This window comes from Carassius auratus, chromosome 50, assembly GCF_003368295.1.
Source record: "Carassius auratus strain Wakin chromosome 50, ASM336829v1, whole genome shotgun sequence".
In the NCBI taxonomy this organism is placed as follows: domain Eukaryota; kingdom Metazoa; phylum Chordata; class Actinopteri; order Cypriniformes; family Cyprinidae; genus Carassius; species Carassius auratus.
The window spans coordinates 8,283,514-8,306,000 of NC_039292.1; the positions used below are offsets into that span (position 1 = coordinate 8,283,514).

Consider the following 22,487-nt stretch of genomic DNA (forward strand, 5'->3'; position numbering starts at 1 on the left):
GCAGTCAACTTTTTTGTGTTCAAAATTAAGAAAATATATATCTAGAGAATAGACCATGAATTCATTTTCCTGAATCAATCCAGTACACCTATAATAACTCTTTATATCCGGACTATTTCAGACTGGCTCGGGAGGTGCCGCTGCGGAGTAGCACAGTACCTGCGTGATTCATTGACTTAAACCGAGAGAAGTAGCTCCGGCTACAATGTTCTCCGCAAGACGAATGCTGTTCTGTTTATTAACCGCTAGACTAGAGCGTCAAAGTTATGGACTGCAGCTGTAATGTTTGCTTTTAAACATTTGATTTTCAAAATAAGTTCAGAAGTCAGGAAAAAAAAAGTCTCATAAATCATATTTATTTGGAAGGAATATAATGCCCAGCTAGGTCCACATATTCAGGACATTGTCATTGTCTTATCAAAATACTATTTAAAACATTTGTAATTCCATATTACATAGTAGCACACAAATTACACACAAAAAAAAGGTATAAATTAAATCTACTCCTATTGAATTAGGAGGACAAAGGCACTTTGATGTTACAAATAGAGTCAAATTACAACACTGTTTAATGTTCAGTTTGTTTGGGAGCGATCAGTCCGCATTTCCTTCACCAGAAGTGTTCCTCTCATCCACACACAATGATTTATTACCTGTAACATAAAACAGATGAATTTGAGTCTTTTTGTTCTCTGAAAAATATTAAATAGATATGCAGTACTATATATATATATAGAGAGAGAGAGAGAGCTGTATTATATATAGAGATAGAGAGAGAATTTCTTGGTGACCATAGTTCATATCTGATTCATGCTGCAGACTAAAATACCTAGATCTTTGTCTTACCAGCAAGCTGCAATCTGACTGGGTGGCTAGATTACAGTTATAAAAAGCACAGTCGTCTATGCAAACATCATTGTTTTCATGCCAAACTACTTTAGCTGTAACACATAAGCTAGACCTTTGCAAGGAATATTTGTGAAGAAGCTGTCTCACTTGAGAGGCTGGCAGTGCAGGCCTGCAGCACAGGGGCAGTGCTCCCGCGGCCCCTCCTCGTCCCACAGTAACAGATCCATCAGCTGATTGGGGTGACTGTGGCAACCCTGGCCTTCCTGTGGCTTGGGGCGGCACACGGGGAAGAGCAGGGCTGGAGAGGAAAAAAAAACAAAGAAACATTAAAAAGAGGAGGGTGGGAGAGACAGAGACTACGGAGAGGTACAGCAGAAAGGAAGGAGATTAGGATTAGATGAACAGGAAATGTAGTGATATATCAAAACCACAGCAAATGTTGGTTTTTATCTTGCAAATGATTAAAGTGTATCTGGGAATGCTAAGAAAACTGAGGAACGTTGTGAACCGAGTGGGCGAGGAGTGCAATTCTAAATCCAAGGAAACAATTATTTAGTACTTTGAAGGGAAATCTGGACTGGGAGGCCCAGTGAAACTGGATATTTTTCAGATGTTTTACTGCATAACTAACTGCATACTGATATCTAACATGGCTGTTTATACAGGCACTTCTATGTCTCAAGGGCTGATTTTTTTATTAAAACAAAACAAAAACGTATTTTGGTTATTTGAAACTTAAAACATTCACTTATGCCTTTTTTTGCTACTTTTAAGATGCATTATATTTATAGGATTAGTTATATCATCGTCTCAGACTTTTTAACACGGACATCTATCATAAAAATCATGAATTATTTGAGTTGTAAAACTATGGTAATCTAAACAAAGATTTACGAACCTTTGTGAAAGGCGCAGCAGTGTTGAGGACTGCAGTCGCTCTGGTACTGACAGATTGTTCCAGACTGTCCTTGAGTTCTGTTCTGAGAACAAACACCCCACACACACAGCTGATCTCCACAACACTCCACGTCCTTCGTGCACTCCTGACAATTCAAGAAGCAGAAAAGGAATTTACCATTAAACATTAGCAATTTAACAATTCAATATACACTATGCACAAAAGAAAAACTATATAAAATTTAAATATAATTCAATAATTATATAATAATATATATATAATAACTTTTAAACAACACACATTTAAATAGCATATAAAATAGCAATAATTATATATACACTCATATATACTCATATATAGACTAAAAATATAATTATATAAAAATTAAATGAAAATATTTTTATATATATATATATATTCAAAATATAAGTATATATTTACATATATAATGTATATAATTTACACATTAATAGATTCTAATCTAAACGATTTTAAACAATCAATATATACACAATATTTTACAAATTACAATATAAATACAATTATAAATCCATAAAATATAAAAACTTTACTTTTTAAAATTTTATATATATATACAAAATTTTCAGATGTAATTTACATGGAATATACATGGAATTAATACATATAACATATCTGGATGGATGGATGTAGTGAACAAAATGAGCACAGACCATATTAGTTGTCTGGCACAGGACACATTTGGAGGTGATGATTTCATACAGGCAGAAGCTGCCGTCCCCACAGTCCTCATCAATCATGCACTCCTGAATGAACAAGAATGAACCTGACATATATTACAGAAACACTGTTATTACACTTACAGTTGAGCAAACATCCCAAGGATCCCTATTAATTCAATAAACCCTGCTGGTTGAGGATATGACATCATAACTCATAACATAGAGCACATCGTTCAGTCACCATTCACTTTCACTATATAGAAAAGAGCAGCGTGGACATTCAGCTAAATGTCTTCAACTGGGTTACACGAAAGAATGTCAGTCATGGAGGTCTGGAACGACATGAGGGTGAGTACATGATAATGTTTTCCTTTTTTTCTATTTTGGGGGAACTTTTTCTTTAAGCAACCTACAGCAGTGTGTCTTAACTATAGTTTGGAGACAATGCTGTAGGTTGCTTAAAGAAAAGAAAATACTATAATAGCAAGTTTTGTTTTGGACTTTAGGTCAGGAAATTCCAATGAAGTGTTTCGCCTCCCAGATAGAAATTCAGTTGGGGACTAAAGTAACTGGAAACCAAATTTTGGTTGCCTGGAACATCCTCCTCATTATAATGTTTATCAGAAACATTTTGTGACTTAAGGAAAAGGTGGGAAATAAGACGTAATATGTTGAACATTTCCACTGTGCTGAAAATATTTACAAACAAACTGGATGAAGAATAGAGAAGTGGCCTGTGGTGCAAACAGGAGACAAACGTCGACATCGGCGTCATAATTAATTCCACATTTACAGAAGTGGAGGTGCAGAAATCCATCTCAGTACTTGACTCCTGTGAGAGCTGTAACAGCGAACAACCAATCAGCAGTCAACATCAGAGCCAAGCTACACCCTTCACCTCAGAGTTACGGCTAGGGCTGGAATCGATTCCGAGGCATTGGGAATTCCATCAAGGGAATTCCATTTTCAGTTCAACAAAGCTTATCTATGGGAGTCTCTCAAACGGAAGGCTACAGCCGACAAAGGCTGCACACATTTAAATTAACGAAAATAAACAGAAATAAAAAGAGTCAGTACTGATCAATTGAATTTTAGGATGTAGATATATATATAAATTGATTCCACTTGGTTACATGTCTTGTATTACATGTAATAATCTATTTACTGTTAATTTATGGGATACATTTTGCAATAATGAATGGTTTTATATTTTTATCCCTAACATATAATGCTTATCTTTTAACTGTGAGCTCACATTTGCCGCTGTGCAAGCCGAGAGAGAAACCACTAAGTGCTGCCTCTGGCACTAACTCTCCACCACACATTCCCATTGCACCAATTACCATGCATTTTTTCCAGCTGTTCTAATTTCACCATTTATTGTCATGGAGCCAGGAGACTGTCTGGCCAAAGAGCCTCTAATGACACTGCCGCCTGTTAAACTGTTGTGGAAATGCATAATGACCATACATGTAATGTTTTTACTCTGGAATAAGATATAATGCAGTAGATATTATTTATTTCAATGAAAAGCTGTTCGACAGAGTTAGACTGTAATTCAAAAGAACTGGAAGTAAAAACATCACACTTAGGACCCTCTGTTTAGAAAAGTCTCCGTAATGATGTGCCACGTGTTTCCCAAGAAAACAGAGGATTTTAGTTTGATGACTGGTGAAGTGGAAAATCCATGTTGGTTTTAATAAATAAACTCGCATTAGCAGAGCAAGGTTGTGGGTTCGATTCCCAGGGAACGCATGTGCCTGAATGCACTGTAAGTCGCTTTGGATTAAAGCATGTGCTAAATACATATATATATATATATATATATTATTTAAATTTAACCATGTTGCCTAGTTGACGACAAACTCACTGCAGGGTTCATAGCGCTGCCCAGAGTGACCAATGCACCCAGACCGATGTTTACTTACCAGGATGTCCACTGAACGTTTGATATCCGTTTAACAATCCAGACCACTTTTCAGAAATTAGATTAGCCTACATACGACAACTTAAAGTGATAGATATTAAAGTTATAAATGAGAGATAGACTCACGTGATCTACTTCATTCCAACGTTCAGTGTTCTGAATGAGAGTTCTGGAAAAATTAGTCTTTCCAGTTTTATCATCTGTTTCCTAGAGGAAAACCAGGCGTTAGTTATACAAGACATAGCAATATACAAAGGCACGAAGACATATAAAGACAGGGCAATTCTGTTAATGCAATATAGTGTATATAAAAAGCTAAATCAGATCCAGTACAAGCCAATAAACGGAGTAGAATAAGTAAGAAATACCTTGTCGATTCTCTCTATCAGCTGAACAGTCCGATTTCCAACCTTGATCACTGTCGTAGTTTCATTGTGAAAACTGTCTGGAAAGTTGCGTCCATGTAGCAACGATTTTGAAGACTCATTCTCCATCTGATTCAAATAAGATTCATAGTAACTTATGTGAATGTTTTGATTGTGATTCTAAACTACATGTTGCAAAATCGGATATAAAAATTACGATTGATTTTAGCGAATCGGCTCATTTCAAAGAATCAGTTCAAAAACGACTCGGTGGCATTACATATAACGTGTGTGTGTGTTCGAATAAATTGTGTTAATAATGCTATTTGTTGAAATTGTATGTTCCACGGTAAAGTTTTTGCTCTTTTGTTGATTTTGACTGCTTCCATTGTCCTCATTTGTGCGTCGCTTTGGATAAAGGCGTCTGCTAAATGACTAAATGTAAATGTAGTTTGTTTTAGCAATAAACTCGAACTCAAGCAAAATATACTTAAAATTCCGCTGAACACTACTAAAATTAATCTACATCGGTAAACATTTTGCACATTTTAAAACATTTGTTATTTATTAAAAACCATACCTGTTGACTCGGTTCGCTCAGATGAACCGGTTTAAAAAGATCCAATGAAAAGATTCGACTCAAAAGAACAATTCGTTTACGAATCCGTCAGCGATAATCATCCAGTACACTCGAAGCAGCATGGCGCAAAACGAAATTCACATGTTAATCTACTAGGATTGTTTTTTGATCTAGTCATACCTGGTGAACAGCCTCCTCTAGTTTTTGCTGCGTGTCCTCCATCAGTTTTTCCACTTCCCTGAACATCTCGTTTAAAGTGGTTTGTCCCTGCGCCAGATGCTCCTCCAGGGCATCGGTGATGTCCAGGTGTGCCCCTCTGTGAGTGTGAACTGAGCTGCCCACCACAAACCACGCGCAAAGGGATAATATCACAAATTTCAGCATCGTTCTGTGCTTAGCCTAGTCACCCCTGGCGGGAATCACAGACCCTGTCCGTGCCTGGGATGTGGATTATTTGGAAATTTGTGAGGGGGAAGAAAAGACCGGAAAGGTTTTGGCTTCTGATGGTTCAAATTATTAAAGCGACAGCGCACTGGCTTTTAAAAATCATGGAAACAAATAAAAAGTAGAGCTATGCTAGCTCGACAAAAGCAACTGTGTTTTTTATTTTAATATTTTAGAATATAATTGATGTGATGGCTTTCATTACACGATTCAGCAGCCATTGCCCCAGTCTTCAGTGTCACAAAATCCTGGGGCTTTATTTATTACTGGTTAATATTTTTTATAGAACCCGTGATTTACTTAAGAAAAAAATAATAATAATATAATAATAATAATAATAATAATAATAATAAGATTAATAATATTAATGCATTAATGATCAAAAGTTACAAAATAATTTGTAAAATTATAAATCCCTTTGCTATTTCAGAGAAATGCTGTTCAATAAACTTTATTTCAATCCATAAAAGAATCCTGAAAAAATAATCCACAAAAATAATAAGCAGCAAAAACTGTTTGATAAAAACTATTCATGATTTCTGAAGGATCATGTGACACTGGTAAAGTAACGGCTGCTGAAAATTCAGCTTTCCCATAACAGGAATAAATTACATTTTAAAATATATTAAACTAAAAAGCAGTTATTTTAGATCAGGGTGCCCAATTTTATAAGTTGCTGCGTAGTCACAGCTGGGCTATCAGTCCAAATCGATTTTTACAGCTCCTTGTTTTAACATGAAATAGTCTGTTTTGTTCCATACCCAGCTAACAACTTTTGGTCCCTAGAACGTTCTTATTTGATTCCCAAAACTAACCTAATGGGAAGGTTAGGGGAACGTTCTGTGTTTGTTGGGTAGGCTATAGACCCATAGACTTTATAAGGATAGACTCGCGAACACATCTCATTGCACTTCAGCCTTTCAATGAGCATGGAGTATGTGCACATGCTTTAATAATCCAGAAGATGGCGACAGAGTACATCTCGTTCTCCACTCATTCGCTGCCTGTCCTAATCAAACACCTGCCAGCATGTGTGTGTGATTAAACAGTGCTGCTTGTGCACACACAGCTATTCTTCAGTTGTAGGTAAGACAAAATGCACGATTATCATATTTATCTAGACTCAAACGCTATGTTGTCTACTAGAGTAGCATATTGTTGATGGGGGGACAAATGGCTGTAGGGCTCGATAATTCATGCGTTTTGGGGGAATATAAAAAAATGGGTAATATTCCAAATGCATGCATAGTTTTGTGTTGTGTAATGGACAGAAAAACTATTTTGAATATGATTCCCAGATGAATATTTAGATTTGTCCTAAGCTATTAATGAATATTTCGCAACACAAAATTGTAAAAACCTGGAACGTCTGTAGTTTCTTATGTTTTAATGTGTAAAGCATTTTTACATGACAGCTTTCCTAAACCGAACCATTCAAGACACTTGAGAATGAAGTGCAGACGACTGCTAAAAAAAAAAATAACAATCGGATATGCCTCATAAGTTTATCTGAACTTCCCATTTGTCGTCATGAGAAGCGCCGCCTCTAAAATAAGGGCGCATAAAGAGCCAGTGAGTCGCGAGCGAGACTGATATTGACAAACGAGTGAAAGGAATCATGAGATGTTGTGCGTGACAAACATTAGAACTCAGATACGCTATATGGATAATATCGACTACTGGTCAAAGAGATTTTGCTGAAAGTCACATTACAGCGGAAAAAGTAAGTTTGCTGTTCTCATTTGAGCGCGTGTCAGGGAAATTTAAAGTGACGCGGTATATTGGGCACGCGCTGCGTTGACAGAATAGGCTACACTGTTGACACACAGATTACATGTATGAAAATAACTGTGTAATGTTAAAACAAATAAATGCGTTCGGTATGTATTACAGTAATGAATTAACAAACAAATAATGGCAAGTTTGTATTGGATGTCCACTCAGGTGTTAGATTACATCTTAGCCGGGTTAGTTTCAAGGATGGTGTAAATAATTTACTGCAGTATTTGGAGTGCTTGTCAGCTCTCTGGGTTTGGTTTGTAGTTTATCTCTTAGATAATGCCAATACAGCACGAAAGCATGATGTTTGTAATATTATCTGTTGTCTGATAAAGTCATTGGCTAAACTGACAACATTCACTATTGGGAAATCCATCTGAAGGACCACTTTAAGCTATGTGTTGCTGGTCCAAGATGGTCCACTTTCTAGAAACCTGCCAGAATGCTCAAAAACTTGGTTAACAAAAAAGATTTTCCCGGAAAGTCTCTCAAGAGACCAGATTTGGTCCCTTGTTAGGGCTGTTTTTTAGGTAAACAGTTGACTGGTGTGAATATGTTGATAAAGATGTTTTGACCATTAAGCATTTTCCAATGGTGGTGATGGTGTTTCTTTTGGAAGTTTCCTTACTTCTGTGATGTGTATAGTTTTGGTCAGACTGGACTGTTATTTTCTCCATGTTGTCCAGGATTACTCATTGTTAGTGTGAATTGCTCAGACTATAGAGATCAACAGGCTCAGACTGGCATCAATTGTGTCTCGGTTGATGAATCACTTGCTTTATTTACTCAGCAGATGTTTCTTCTGTATTTTGTAATGAACACGTGTAATGACTTACACAGGTAAATATTTGGTCTTATTTTGTAAGCCGGGTCTATATCCTAAATTTCCAGCAGTGCTACTGAAGTTTGTATATGGGCTTTAATAATGCATTTTGTGAAATGCACCATTAGATGTTAGCTTTTTTCTTGATCTGTATTGTCTTGCTTACAGATTAATCATGTGGTTGTTTATGATAGCTTTTGGATGTGTTGTTGTCCCTCTGCTGCCTATAGGTTAAAACAGTCATGTTACACAGTCTGCTCTTACTGGAATATGCCTTTGACTTATAAGGGCCATTGTGAGCAAAGAGAAAGACAGAGAAATGCACAGATAAGTTGCAAATGTAAGAAATTTAGAAAATGGGACAAAACATGTAAATGTGGGAAATGAAGCAAATGTGAGAAATAAAGTAGAGAATCAAGTCAAGTCTGCTTTATTGTCAATTCTTCCACATGTACAGTACACACATACAGAGAATTGAAATTGTGTTACTCTCAGACCCTTGTGCATACAGATAACTCTTATAGTAGAGCCTAAAAATCTAGATCAAATATAAAATATAAGATACAACTATACAATAAGGGCATGTAAAAAAAGACGTATAATAAAAATAAAGTTAAATAAAGCCTTGCAAGGCACATGGCAGATAGTGCAAACCAGTGAATGTGAGAAATAAAAAAGCAAATGGGAGAAATAGACACGATTTTGAGAAATAAAGTTGAAATTGTGAAAAAAGTTGCAAAATGAGTCACAATTGTCAGAAATAAAGTTGCAGTTGTGAGAGTCACAATTGAGAGATAATATTAAAGATATGAATATGATCAAGTCGCATTTGTGAGAAATTAGGTAGCAGTTGTGAGATAAAGTTACGATAATGAGGAATAAAGTTTTTTGTTATTTTTTTTAAATCTGAGAAATAAACAATGTGAGGAACAGACAGAATTGTGAAATATAGAATTGCAGCTGTGAGTAATAAAGTTGCAGTTGTCCAAAATAAAATTGCAATTGTTAGAAAGTTACAGTTCTCATCAGTGAAGTCAATATTGTGAGAAATGAAGTCACATTTGTAAATGATGAAGTTGCAGAGAAGTTCATGAGGTGGTGGACCAAAAAAATGACCAGCCAAAGGGCCAACACACATGCTGTGGGCTGCTCCTCTGAGCTTTAGTTCATTCCCAGGATTTTGGAATTTTTGAAGATAATATAAAACTCGTGGAAATTCAATTAAAAATGGCCATGATGCCCTCCTGTGTTTCATATGGGTAGTATATCACAATATGGCAGTTTCAGTAAAATACAGTTTTTTTTTTATGGAATTGCATATATTCTTCTGTTGGATTCGGTTTCACATTCCCTCCAATTTGCAACACTGATTTGCTTAAGGTGAAGGCAGGGCCGTTCACAATAAAACAACCCTACTGGCTGGATGATCAGACTCCAGCTGGCTCAAGTGGAAGCAATAATGCTTCTCAAAGTGGTTTGTGGTTTTTCATAACCCAGCTGAGAAGAGCATCTGGACACCTGTATTTATTGAGTTGCTTCAAGGTGACATTTGATATCTTGAGAGGATTGATACTTAAAGTGTTGAACCGTTTATATTAATACCCAGTTGACTTTATTTACCTCAGGATATGTAGTTTGGCATGTCATTGTAAATGTTACTAACAGTTTTCCATTTGTGAAATGGCAGTGTATGAGACTAGAGTTTGCCTAAATGTGTTCATTCCAGTGAATACATGGTTTACAGTTGGTCATCCTGTTGTAGTTTAACGGAAAGACTTTTCCAGAGTAAACAAACTTTTTTGAGTTGAAACCGATTGGGTGTGTTGACATTTGAAATGCTTGTCTGGAGCGGCGTCACGTTCAAAGTCTTTAAATTCCTCCTCCATGTTTCCTTTATAATCCTTCCTTCTGTTCCCAGTAGGTTAGAGAATGTTAGAGGAAGTGGAAAGTTGTTGGTTTGTTATCATAGGGATGATATCATCCACACAGTTGGATCAGACAGTTAAAGATGCTGCCAGAAATCTTGATGTCTGCAGTGTACAGTATCTGATGGAATCTCAGAGGATGCTCAAAAGAGTTTTTAAAAAGTCATATCTATGGAAAGAAGACTCCGTTTTAAAAGAAGGATTATGTACCCCAGGACTTCATTAGCCTACTGTCGAGGCTTTGAACCTGTTGTACATTACTGCACGGCTATAGATCTCAACATGGTAGAACTTGAAACTTGAGATGCGTCTATTCTGAGCAGGAACCACCCAAATGATTCTCTATGTTATATGGACGTCTATGTCTGCCTCAGAGGGAAAAATAAAAGTAAAAGCCTGTTAACATCAAGAACGATAAACGTTCTGTTTTTTCTAAACCCATGCTTCAGTTTTGTTGTCTTTTAAAGCAGGATAGATTCTGATTGGCTGTCAGTGTTTTAATCATCAGCTAAAAAAAAAAAAAAACATTTTGAAAGTGATTCCTCTGTGTTGTTATCAAAGTAATTGAGGTGTGGACTTATTCCATCAGAACTAGAATGATTTTGAAAACTTTATAATTATTGTTATGGTTATCATCATTGGTGTGAACAGGCATTCATTGTTGTAGAATATTTTCTAATAAATATATAGTCATATAAAAAGTAACGTTGAAGGATTTATCACAGAAGTCATGATTCGCAATTCCGAGAAACAAATTTGCAGTTACAAGAAACGAAGCTGGAATTGTGAGATGTAAAGTTGCGCAATCAGCAGTCATGAGAAATTTGTTCGGTATGGAGTAGTAATAATGAAAAAGTCAATTACCTTTTGTTATTTATTTTTTTAAGACAGAAATTCATAACATTAATACAGCAGTATGGCTAGATTTAATAATGTGCAACAAGCTGCTTTTGGATGATGCATCATCTTACCCAATTATTCAGATCTTGTTCATCCATGATGTTTCCTCTGAAATTTTCAAGTAAATGCTTCAGAGTGCATTCTTTGCAAATGTTTGTTTTGACGCAGTATATAGCGGTTATATCTAATGGGAGTTGTAGGCCTGCCGTTGATTTTGATGACTTTGATAGGGATTCCTGGTTACTCATGGGTGTTGCCCAGTTCACTTGACCAAATCTCTACCAAAGACATTACTCTAGAGAACTCATTATGGGTTTGACCTATATCTTCCCCTTCATTATGCCCTAATGAATGATAAGTTGTGCCGTTTTGCGGCTTTGCAGAATTTGTTGGAACAAGAGTGATTGTATATCATTCTCAGGAAAATAGCTGATTTTGCTACTGCATTTTTTTTCTTTCTTTCTAGATGTTTCGTTATGATAATAACTTGTCAGTTAAGAGCTATATTTAAAATAATATAATAATATAATATCATATATTTTGAATCCCTAATTTCAATTGTGTTATACCATTATGTGTTATAACATTACCAAATATACTGTATGTGTCCAAAAAAAAAAAGCTTTCTCTGTCCTGTATTTGTATCAGCTACGCAATATGCTTGTGTCTTATAGGTCAGCTGGCTAACATTTACCAACGTCACCTGAACAGGTGTAACCAAACTCTCCAAGGCAGCAGCATTGCTCTCTGGTTACTTTTGTTTGCCTGTTCTGTAATAGTCTTTTACTTCAGGCTGTAAACTACTAATCCATATTGACTCAGTAGGGTTTACTTTCCCTACAAACATGAATGACTGCTTGTGTGTGTGTATAATGTGTGCATGTATGTATGTTCCTATGTATGTGTGTGTGTGTGTATACAGGTGCATCTCAATAAATTATAATGTCATGGAAGAGTTAATTTATTTCAGTAATTCAACTAAGTAATTAAATTTTAATGCAAACAGACTTTAAGTCTGTTTAAGCCTTTGGTTCTTTTTAATTGGGATGATTTTGGCTCAAATTTAACAAAAACTCACCAATTCACTTCATCTCAACTAATTAGAATACTACCAATTAAATCATAAGACCAATTAAAAAAAATGTTTAGTGAATTGTTGGCCCTCTAGAAAGTATGTTCATTTACTGCACATGCACTCAGTACTTGGTAGGGGCTCATTTTGCTTTAATTACTGCCTCAATTAAGCGTGGCATGGAGGTGATCAGTTTGTGGCACTGCTGAGGTGGTATGGAAACCCAGGTTTCTTTAACAGTGGTCTTCAGCTCATCTGCATTTTTTGGTCTCTTGTTTCTCATTTTCCTCTTGACAATACCATGTAGATTCTCTCACAAGCACACCAACACTGTGGTCATTTAACCAACTTTTGGTGCTTTTGGCAGTGTGGGCAGGTGCCAAATCCTGCTGGAAAATGAAATCAGCATCTTCAAAATCTGGTCAGCAGGAGGAAGCTTGAAGTGCTCCAAAATGTCTTGGTAAACGGGTGCAGTGACTTTGGTTTTCAAAAAACACAATGCATCAACACCAGCAGATGACATTGCACCCCAAATCATCACAGACTGTGGAAACTTCAAGCAACTTGGGCTATGAACTTCTTCACCCTTCCTCCAGACTGTAGGACCTTGGTTTCAAAAATGAAATACAAAACTTACTCTCATCAGAAAAGAGGACTTTGGACCACTGGGCAACAGTCCAGTCTTTCTTCTCCTTTGCCCATGTAAGACACATCTGATGTTGTCTGTGGTTCAGCAAATTCCTTGACACGTCTGTGTGTGGTGGCTCTTAATGCCTTGACCCCAGCCTCTGTCCATTTCTTGTGAAGTTCACTCATATTCTTGAATCAATTTTGCTTGACAATCCTCATAAGCTGCGGTTCTCTCGGTTGGCTTTCTCCTTCCACTCAACTTTCTGTTAACATGCTTGAGCACTCTGTGAACAGCCAGCTTATTTGCCAATGAATGTTTGTGGCTTGCCCTCCTTGTGAAGGGTGTCAATGATTGTCTTCTGGACAACTGTCAGATCAGCAGTCTTCCCCATTATCGTGAAACCTAGTGAACCAAACTGAGAGACCATTTTGGAGGCTCAGGAAACCTTTGCAGGTGTTTTGAGTTGATTAGCTGATTGGCACCATATTCTTATTTGTTGAGATTGAATTGGTTGGTTTTTGTTAAATGTGAGCCAAAATCATCACAGTTAAAAGAACCAAAGACTTTAACTACACAAGTTTCACAATTTGAGTTGAATTACTGAAATAAATTAACTTTTCCACAACATTCTAATTTGAGATGCACCAGTGTGTGTGTGTGTGTATACAAATGGAAAAGTTATTTTGAATTGTAGTAATATGTTACAGGATTACTGTTTTTATTGTGGGTTTTATCAAATGACCCCTAAATTCCACAGCTGTTCTTGTACATGATCGAGTTACTTCACGCATTGATTACTCTAACTCTCTTCTCTTTGGGCTACCTAACAAACTCCTTCACACTCTTCAGTTGGTCCAGAATTCAGCTGCCCATATAATTACTAGAACCTCCTCCACTGAGCATATCACTCCAGTTCTCTACCATCTTCACTGGCCTCCTGTTAAATATCGAGTAGATCATAAGATTTTACTTCTCACTTTCAAAGCTCTTCATAATTGTGCACCACAATATCTCTGATTAGCTTCATATTTACGTCCAGAAATGTACTCTCAGATCTTCTTCATCTGTTTCCCTTGTTGTACCTTCTGCTCGTTTAGCCACTATATGGGGTCTAGGGCATTTAGTTGTGCTGCTCCTAATCTCTGGAATTCTCTTCCACAATCTATACGAGAAAGTGACTGACTACTTTTAAATCATGTCTTAAAACTCACTTGTCTAAATTGGTTTTCTCTGATCAATTTTAAACAATTTAATGTCAATAATTGTTGTTTGCTGTATTGTGTTGATTTTATCACCACCACTCAACTGTATGGCGTCCTTGAGTGCCCTGAAAATGTATTATTATTATAAATGCAGCCTTGGTGACGTGAGCATAGTAGAGAAGATCAACTTCCTGTTTGTGTGCTCCTGTAGGTCACAAGATTAATATTTGTGTTGTAGGAATGTTGGCTATTAGGAATTCCACTTTGAAGTGGTGCCTCTTTCTGCTGAATCCACTTGTACATGTTTGAACCCTTTGATTGTTTCTCTAAACTGAAGTTCCTGCAAAAAGATCTGTCAAGACCTTATGCTGAAAGACTGCAGGTCTGATCTGTTGGAGTCAACATGCTTGACCATCACTGTGACATTAGCATATACTAGTTTTCAATGACTATTGATGATAGACAGGATGGGCAAATGTGCATGATCCTGTTGAAAAATATCTTTGAAGGCAATGGCAAAGGGTGTTAACTTGAATTCCCTTGCTTGCAGTTGTGTCATCTGTCAAGAGGGTGTTCCTAGAGACACGATATGATTTGCAGCTTCTAAATGGGCCGTGTCTTGCTTTTTTTACTTGCACACAATTTAGATTTTCTGCCAGGACAACTTTCCTGGCGCATCTTGCTTCAAGAAATATCCCCTACTGCATTTTCAGCATGGTTAAATTTAGCAATGGGAACATTCCCACACTGCATTGGCTGCCTGACCATTGGTGACATGTAAAAAACGAATAGCTTTAATTAGTCCTTGGAGAATTCGTGCTATATTTGTGTGTGTGTGTGTGTGTTTTGAGAGTGGAGTGGTAGAGGACCAGTGATAATGGTAACAGACTGTGGACGTGCGGCCACACTAATAAATCAGGTGAGAGCAGCTAATGCCACTCTGCAGATAAATGAGAAGGTCTTGCCAGCTGCCAGATTTGATTAGGTCGGTGAGACTCAAGTGACCCTCAGGAGTGTTAACAGAGAAAGCTACAGGACTGCTATTGGGCTCAAGCTTTCAACAAGTCTGCTCACTTATTCAGATTATTTCTGGCAACACGCATTCAAATTATTCCCATATCAGTTTCAATCCCAAATCAACTCTTCATTCGAGACGGAAGAGGATTGATTTCCTCAGTCCATTTACCTGAAGGACACATTGAGAAATGCATGATACTATTGTTTACGCTCTTCTGTGGATACATTTTGCCGAATGTTTTGGCAGCTCTTAGTGCATGCAAATATTTTCTGGCTTGCAGGTTGTCTACAACTGGGCCAATCTTGGTGTCCTGATTCTAGTTAAGCATTTCTTTGTTCTGTCCCCGTTTGCGCTGCATGCATTAATCCTATCAAGCATGTGACTCTTCTGGCCTATTTTAAAGCACATGCCAACTTTTTTGTGTCATTAAGCTGAACATCTGAATTTCTAGCAGTATTAAATTTTTCCCAAGGCATTGTCTGCTGGTCCAGATAGCTAAAAATTGCTGTGTACCTACACATTGTTATTAGGTATTAGTTTGGATGGTTGACAAATTTTCCAGCTGTTGAATATTTCTTCCCTTCTTTAATCCTTACAACCAAACAAACAAAATTCCAAATATAATATTCCCCTTGCATGTGACGCCACATTTCTCAAGTCATTTTTGAAAAACATCCAAATTAAATAATTGTTTACAATTGGCTTTTTTGTCATTCGTTTTTTGGTTTACTTTTATACTTAATACAAATAAATACATAATTGTACATATTTATTGATCTTTTTACTTTTAATGTATTGTGTATTCTTTTTTTTTTTATTATTATTTACTATTGAGTATTATGCATTATGCCAAATTATTATTATTATTATTATTATTATTTTTTATTTTTATTTTTTATTTTTTATTTTTTTATCATTTACATTTTCAGTTTAAATTTATGCATTTAGCAGACACTTTTATCCAAAGCGACTTACAGTGCATCCAGGCAACATTTTTTACCTTACATGTTCCCTGGGAACCGAACCCACAACCTTGCGCTAGTAACGCAATGCTCTACCACTTGAGCCACAGGAAAACCATTTAATCCCAGTTTTAAAACCCCTGCTTTTATGAAATTATGTAGTTGTGTATATCCCGAATTCTTATAAGAACAGTGCAGTTTTATTGATGTAATTGACCTTTCTATACAAACAGCATTGAAAGGCTGCAATCAGAGCCCTAAAGCAGTAAATGAATGTAGGCGATGTCAACTGCCTACCATTTTTATTTCATTTCAATGCTCTGTATACCCTTTTTTTTCCTTTCCCCATATGGATGGTCAATTGCAGATAATGAAATTTATGGCACTTTGGTCCGTGTGTAGAAACAAATAAAACGCTCTCTTCCTTTTCTTTCTGTAGTCTTGAAAAGGAATGCCTGCACCAACCAACCCCTGACTGAATATTGTCAACCGAGGGAACGAGTGAGATAAAAGAGGAAGATGGGGGAGACTGAGGACGAGCGTACATCTCAGGCTGGCCAGCTGTTTGAGAACTTTGTGCAGGCCACTACCTGTAAAGGCACCCTGCAGGCCTTCAGTATCCTCTGCAGGCAGCTGGAGCTGAACCTCTCGGACCACAGGGACTTCTACAGCAGCCTGAAAGCTGCCGTCACCTACTGGAAGGCCAAAGGCCTCTGGGGGAAACTGGACAAGAGAGCCAGCCACAAGGAGTACAATAAGGGCAAAGCCTGCGTGGACACCAAAGTAAGTCTGTAGAGCTCTAGACATGTTCTTAAAATCTCACGCTTCATGGGGGAAGCAAAAAAATCTTTAAATAAAGGTGCTTCGTCAATTGATTCCTTGACCTAAATGTCACTATTTTTTGCATAACTAAAGAGAATTTAAATCGCACATACAACAACTAATTTTCATATCCATATTTGTTAGTCAAATCACTTTTGTAATAAAAATGGCTGAGATTGTAGTTGCGAATGGCTGTTTTGCACTGCATCTTGTGTTCATTCTATTTATTCAATTCAAGTTTATTGTATAGTGATTTTTACGATACAAATCGTTGCAAAGAAACTTTACAGAAAATTAGGTTTCTACAATATTTATATTTGAATTTATATTTAACTCTTGAGAATGGCAAAATCTCAATGTTGGAGTGACATAGCAAGCTAATCTGGGCTTACTTTTTGTTGTGGCTACATGCAACCAAGTGTTTGGGCTGGTTTTATTGTATTAGCATGGGGAAATAAGTCATCTTTTGTTTAACTATAAACTCGGGGTTACTGTCACAATCTGCTATGCATTAACTAGACCACTGTGTTATTGTGTAGGAGTTTGGGAACAGTCAAGGGAAGTCAATCGCAGGTCACTTACATGTTGAGATTGTTCTTAGCAGATTTTGCATCGTGGTTTTGACTATGGACAATAAGGTGTTGAAATAATTGGAACACTCAAGGAATATTTGTTTTGCAGTTAAGTGTCAGATTAAGAGGAATTAAATGCTGATCTCTTGAGCAGGGTCGTCAATGATTCTTGTTCATGTTTTGATGTCACTATGTCATGACATCAGTGACACTGAACTGTTTTTGTGTTTTAAATGGATGCAGAGGGCAAGGTTTAAATAAATAGTGACTTGAATCTAGTTTGTTGTTGATAATCTTAGCTGTTACAGTGCTTTTGTTTGACTCTTGGTGCTCTGACGTGCCCCATTTTCAGACCGTTCTATCCTGGTGGTCTTCCATGCTTGAAAGGCTGTGAAATTATTCCTCAAGCTTGGCTTTTGAATGCAGGTCAGCTGCTGTTAGCACTGCTTTGGCACAGAAACGCCTTTCTGAGTGTCTATAAAAGTAGAAATGTAAAGAGATAGAAGCCCACAGTGAGGGTAGGGCTTCCTCAGGGATCAGGAACAGGAAGCGTGGAGACATTGACTCATCTTACAGGAAGTTGGGACCATCAGTCAAACCAAGAGAAAGAATGATTATGGTTTCTGTAAAAGCAGTTTGTTTGGTTGGACAAAACTAAAGTTGTTAATGTGCAAAGGAGAAGATTACTAAATTGCTGAACTGAAAAATCTAATTCTCTTAAATGTATTAGTTAGAGCTGTAATCGGGCCTTAAAAGTTAGGCCTGACAGGACCCGAGCCCGACAGATTTCAGCCCGACCCCGACAAGTACATTTTGATTGACCGCTTTTAAAAAGCCCGAACCTGTTTACAACCCGACATTATTCAAATGTGCACACGCACACAGTTCTTTTTCCTTTTATCAAGAATAAGTAATTTGTACGTTTTAACAATATAACGTATGTTATAAGCCACTTGGAAGTTAGAATTAAAAAAATAAAATATGTCCTCTGTAACATCTCAGCAATCATTTAGCCCATAAATAGGCCAACGCACCAATAAAAACGAGACTTTCTAAACAAATTAAATTAAGATATATTCTGAATTAAAATGACTATTTTGCAATATCAGAATTAATAATTGCTTTGCTCCGCCAGATTTGCTTCGCCACTAGCAGCTACAATTTTAATAAAAGTATGATTCCAACATTAGCCTATATACTCTGACTACATTATGCATTTAATTCTCAATTAATATTTAGTTATCATTTGAAAAACCTTTACTCACCAAGATTAGGCTAGGCCTACATGCTTTTGTGGAGGAGAATTATTGAATCCACTGTAGATGGCTTCAGCGCATTCCTGCGCACTCGCTGATGGTGCTTCCACCAATATAACCCACTGGCTCATTATTCTCATTATAAACATGGCCAAAACTTTTCCACATCTCAGACTTTGCTTTAGTTGTAATCGCCAGAAGCAAGCCTCCGTTTCACCTACTCAGCATCCATTTTCGCATCTTTCTCGCGCTAACCGAAACACATCACAAGACATAAATTGTTTTTCCATATAAAACACCAACAGGTTAGTGACGCACTTCATTTTGTTCAATATTGTCTTCTCTCCTCACTGTTACACCACCTTGCTGTCTAAAGCCAGGTAATAAAAGTCTGATTAGTGTTTTTGCTGTTTTATGACCTCTTCTGTACCAGCCTTTTATGTATGCCAGTTTGTACAGTACACCATATCAGGTCAATTAAACCATAACGCTTGTCATATTTTTCCCAGAAACCACAGTCATAATCTCTGCTTTTGTTGTGAGAGACAAGTAGAGACATCCCCCGAGTAGTCCTGGCTTGTATTATAACTTGTTTGGAATGGATTAGGTTTAAAAGTGACAAGTATGGAGGTGAAAACCATTTGATTATGCCAGAAGAATGGGCATGCACAGATTGGCTTTGATTGGTCAGGAAGGTAACGTGTTTGAAGTGAGTCTTTGCTCCCATTTGAAGACACTCTCCAAAAAATAAGTCCTTCAAATAATACCAAACTTGTTTGTTTCTAGTGTCTCATCATTGGTGGCGGTCCCTGTGGCTTTCGGACCGCCATAGAGCTGGCTTTGCTTGGCGCCAAGGTCGTGGTGATTGAAAAGAGGGACACCTTTTCCAGGAACAATGTCCTTCACCTTTGGCCTTACACCATCCATGACCTCAGGAACCTGGGAGCCAAAAAGTTCTATGGAAAGTTCTGTGCTGGGTCTATAGACCACATCAGTAGGTCAAATGAGTTTTTTTCTAACCACAAACATTTAGTTACAGTTTTGACGATCCTCTTCACTGATATCCCTTCTAGTAATTAAGAGATGACATAAAAGGAACACAAGATATGCTTTCACCATAGGAACCTGGCAGATGTCGCAATCACATGCATTTGCATATGAGCTTGCCGGAAAATCATTTTCAGACACTCTAATGTACATTTTCTTTCAAGTTCTGCCAACTGAACCTATTGTAAATCTGATATGTTCCTCTCTATGGTCCCTGAGATGAGACCAGTCCAGCCCAACCAAAAGAGATGTAAAACATTTAGAGCAGCTGGGATTATGCAAATGCCGTTTTCCATGTTTATCTCTTTAAAGATTCTGGCTGGCTGGCTGGCTGCCATCTGAAAGTTTAAGTTCATGCTACACAACGTGTATATGCATATCTAAATATTTGAACTGATAACTTGTGACTTTGTGCCATTCGTTTATAAATCAGACTGCATTGGTCATGCTGTATGTTCGTACAAGCAGCCATTAAGACTTTGTTGTTGTTTCTATTTTGTTTTTATTGTAATATCTGTGCTTTTGTTCTATTTTTGTGTTTTATTTTATTTATAATTTAACAGAACCCGGGTTTTTTTGTAATCTCATCACATTTGATTCAACCTCACAAATACTATATCAACAATATTGTAACAGCCTTGTGTCCAACACCAGCAAAACCCTTAATAACAGAACATGACAAAATGAACCGTATAAATGTTTCCCTGCTAGTGGAACTGATGGAGACTTCCTTCTATTTTCAGGTATTCGTCAGCTGCAACTCATGCTGTTAAAGATTGCTCTCATTGTTGGGGTTGAGGTGCACGTCAGCGTGGAGTTTATCAAGCTTCTCGAGCCACCTGAGGGCCAAGGCACTGATGGTAATTGGCCAATCATCATGAAATTAAGCTTTGAGGAGGACTACATTGAACACAGTGTCTCTTAGCTCCCATTTATTGTCCATGAAGAACCCTGATAGACCTGAGATGAAACACCCAGGGCAATATCATATAATCCCGCACAGCCATAAAATAACTATAAATATGTCAAAGACTGCCTGTCAACTGTTTTCTTTACAACTTATGTGGTCTGGAAAGCGTTGGGTAATCATTACCTTTCACCTTATGTCATTTCTTGGTGGATTTACACACCCTTTTGCCAGTCTCCCTACACGCATATCCCCACACACCCAGGACAGTGTGTTTAGGAATGAGGTCACAGACAGAAAGAAGCTGTAAACCGGTTTTCATATTTATGTACGGTTTACACTCTGGGCTATGTTTCTTGTAGCCTATTTGACTAGTTAACAGAGCTAGTTGGGGAATGCTCATAATTTTCTCTTTAAAAGTGTCTTTATGTAGTTATAACACCCACAATGGGCCTAACAATGCTTGAATGTCAATTTGCCCAGGGACTGTTGTAACTTCCTACTTCAAGATCCTAATGGATTTACGGAAGCAAGAGCAGAGTTAAACAAGATCATGAAAATTGACACCTTACCGCTATGTACCCTTGACGCACATACATGACTGATACCGAGAAGATTTGTGTCGTTCCTCCACGTCAGTGGCACTCACCAGTCTGCATTGTGCAAATGATAAACCCTCGGTTCTGTACTATATATAAAGTCAGGGGTCATTGGGGTCTATAGCGCCTCTCCCGCTATGCATTGCTGGTCAAAAAAGCATTGTTGGCCTCATGAGTGGTTTCACACACTCGGCTGACTGTACTTTTAAAGCTGCTGTAAACAAAAGAAAGGCCAAGTTATTTTGTTTTCCTCTGAGTCTCTCTGACCAGGTGTCTGCCTTCTAGGGCCTGGATGGAGGGCAGAGGTCCGGCCAGCCGATCACCCCATCTCAGGCTATGACTTTGATGTGATAATTGGAGCAGATGGAAGGAGAAGCACTCTTGATGGTAAGCAAGTATTTAGTTGACATAAAACTAAAAATACCATTTCCCATTTCACCATGCATGCTTTCTAAATGGATTAGGTTTGAAATAGACATGTTTTTTTTCTGTGTTTGTGTGTCTTAATTACCGTATTTTTCGGACTATAAGTCACACCTGAGTATAAGTCGCATCAGTCCAAAAATAAGTCATGATGAGGAAAAAAACATATATAAGTCGCACCGGACTATAAAACATTACCATCTACATCGGCGAGAGGGAGCTCTATGCTGCTCAGTGTAGGCTACAGGAGCATTGAGCAGCATCGCTGGCAGCATAGAGCGCCCTTTTGCGGCTGTAGACGGTAATGTATTCTCTTGGTTCATGTCTCTCGGTTCATTTCTCTCGGTTCATGTCAAATTAATTTTTATAAATAAGTCGCACCTGACTAAGTCGCAGGACCAGCCAAACTATGAAAAAAAGTGTGGTATATCCTCTTGTAAAGGAAGGAATTCTGTTGGTAATGAAATGATCATGTCTTCTAAACAAACATATCCTCCTTGTAAAAAAATGTACTTTCTCGAAGGAATCCATATTAATCTTGCCTGAAATATTCCTAGAACAGTCAATGTTTTTTTTCTTTTAAAATCACTAGATGTAGTGTTTGCTAAGGCAGCATATATTTGCAAACAATGGCCAATAGCTGGGTTTCCATCACCCTGCTTTTATGCGCATTTTAAAGTATTGCATCAGAATCGAGTGATGGAGATGCTGAATTTACAATAAAAATGCCTCAATTCGCAAAATGGTTTTTGACGTGTGCAAAAAAAGGGTTAATGCGAATAATG

At 37.4% G+C, this 22,487-nt stretch overlaps 2 protein-coding genes across 5 annotated transcripts in view; one reads left to right on the forward strand and one right to left on the reverse strand.

The window, feature by feature from the left end:
• Positions 1-340: 340 nt before the first annotated feature.
• Positions 341-5,809, reverse strand: LOC113066851 (dickkopf-related protein 3-like). The gene is made up of 7 exons (XM_026238917.1): positions 5,501-5,809; positions 4,744-4,869; positions 4,502-4,582; positions 2,440-2,532; positions 1,748-1,892; positions 997-1,147; positions 341-652 (listed from the first exon to the last, which is right to left on the reverse strand). The coding sequence occupies exons 1-7, from the start codon at positions 5,702-5,704 to the stop codon at positions 595-597; spliced, it is 858 nt and encodes a 285-aa protein (XP_026094702.1). The 5' UTR covers positions 5,705-5,809; the 3' UTR covers positions 341-594.
• Positions 5,810-6,723: 914 nt separating this feature from the next.
• LOC113066852 (protein-methionine sulfoxide oxidase mical2b-like) overlaps positions 6,724-22,487 on the forward strand; it is a 43,804-nt gene continuing 28,040 nt past the window's right edge. For 3 of the 4 annotated variants that reach the window (XM_026238918.1, XM_026238922.1, XM_026238921.1), the window contains exons 1-5: positions 7,324-7,487; positions 16,516-16,859; positions 19,513-19,720; positions 20,517-20,633; positions 21,565-21,666. In XM_026238918.1, coding sequence (XP_026094703.1) covers positions 16,596-16,859; positions 19,513-19,720; positions 20,517-20,633; positions 21,565-21,666 — 691 coding nt within the window. In that variant the 5' untranslated portion in view covers positions 7,324-7,487; positions 16,516-16,595. Of the gene's footprint in view, positions 6,851-7,323; positions 7,488-16,515; positions 16,860-19,512; positions 19,721-20,516; positions 20,634-21,564; positions 21,667-22,487 lie in introns of those variants that run through there. The other variant, XM_026238919.1, reaches the window with a different exon arrangement.

Bases quoted from the DNA above. Each gene is read 5' to 3' on its own strand.
- LOC113066851 (XM_026238917.1), bottom strand. From the start codon at position 5,704: ATGCTGAAATTTGTGATATTATCCCTTTGCGCGTGGTTTGTGGTGGGC. The intron at 4,583-4,743 runs GTATTTCTTACT...GTTTTCCTCTAG, and splicing joins TGATAGAGAGAATCGACAAG to GAAACAGATGATAAAACTGG. The intron at 1,893-2,439 runs GTCTGTGCTCAT...TTGAATTGTCAG, and splicing joins TGTGCCAGACAACTAATATG to GAGTGCACGAAGGACGTGGA.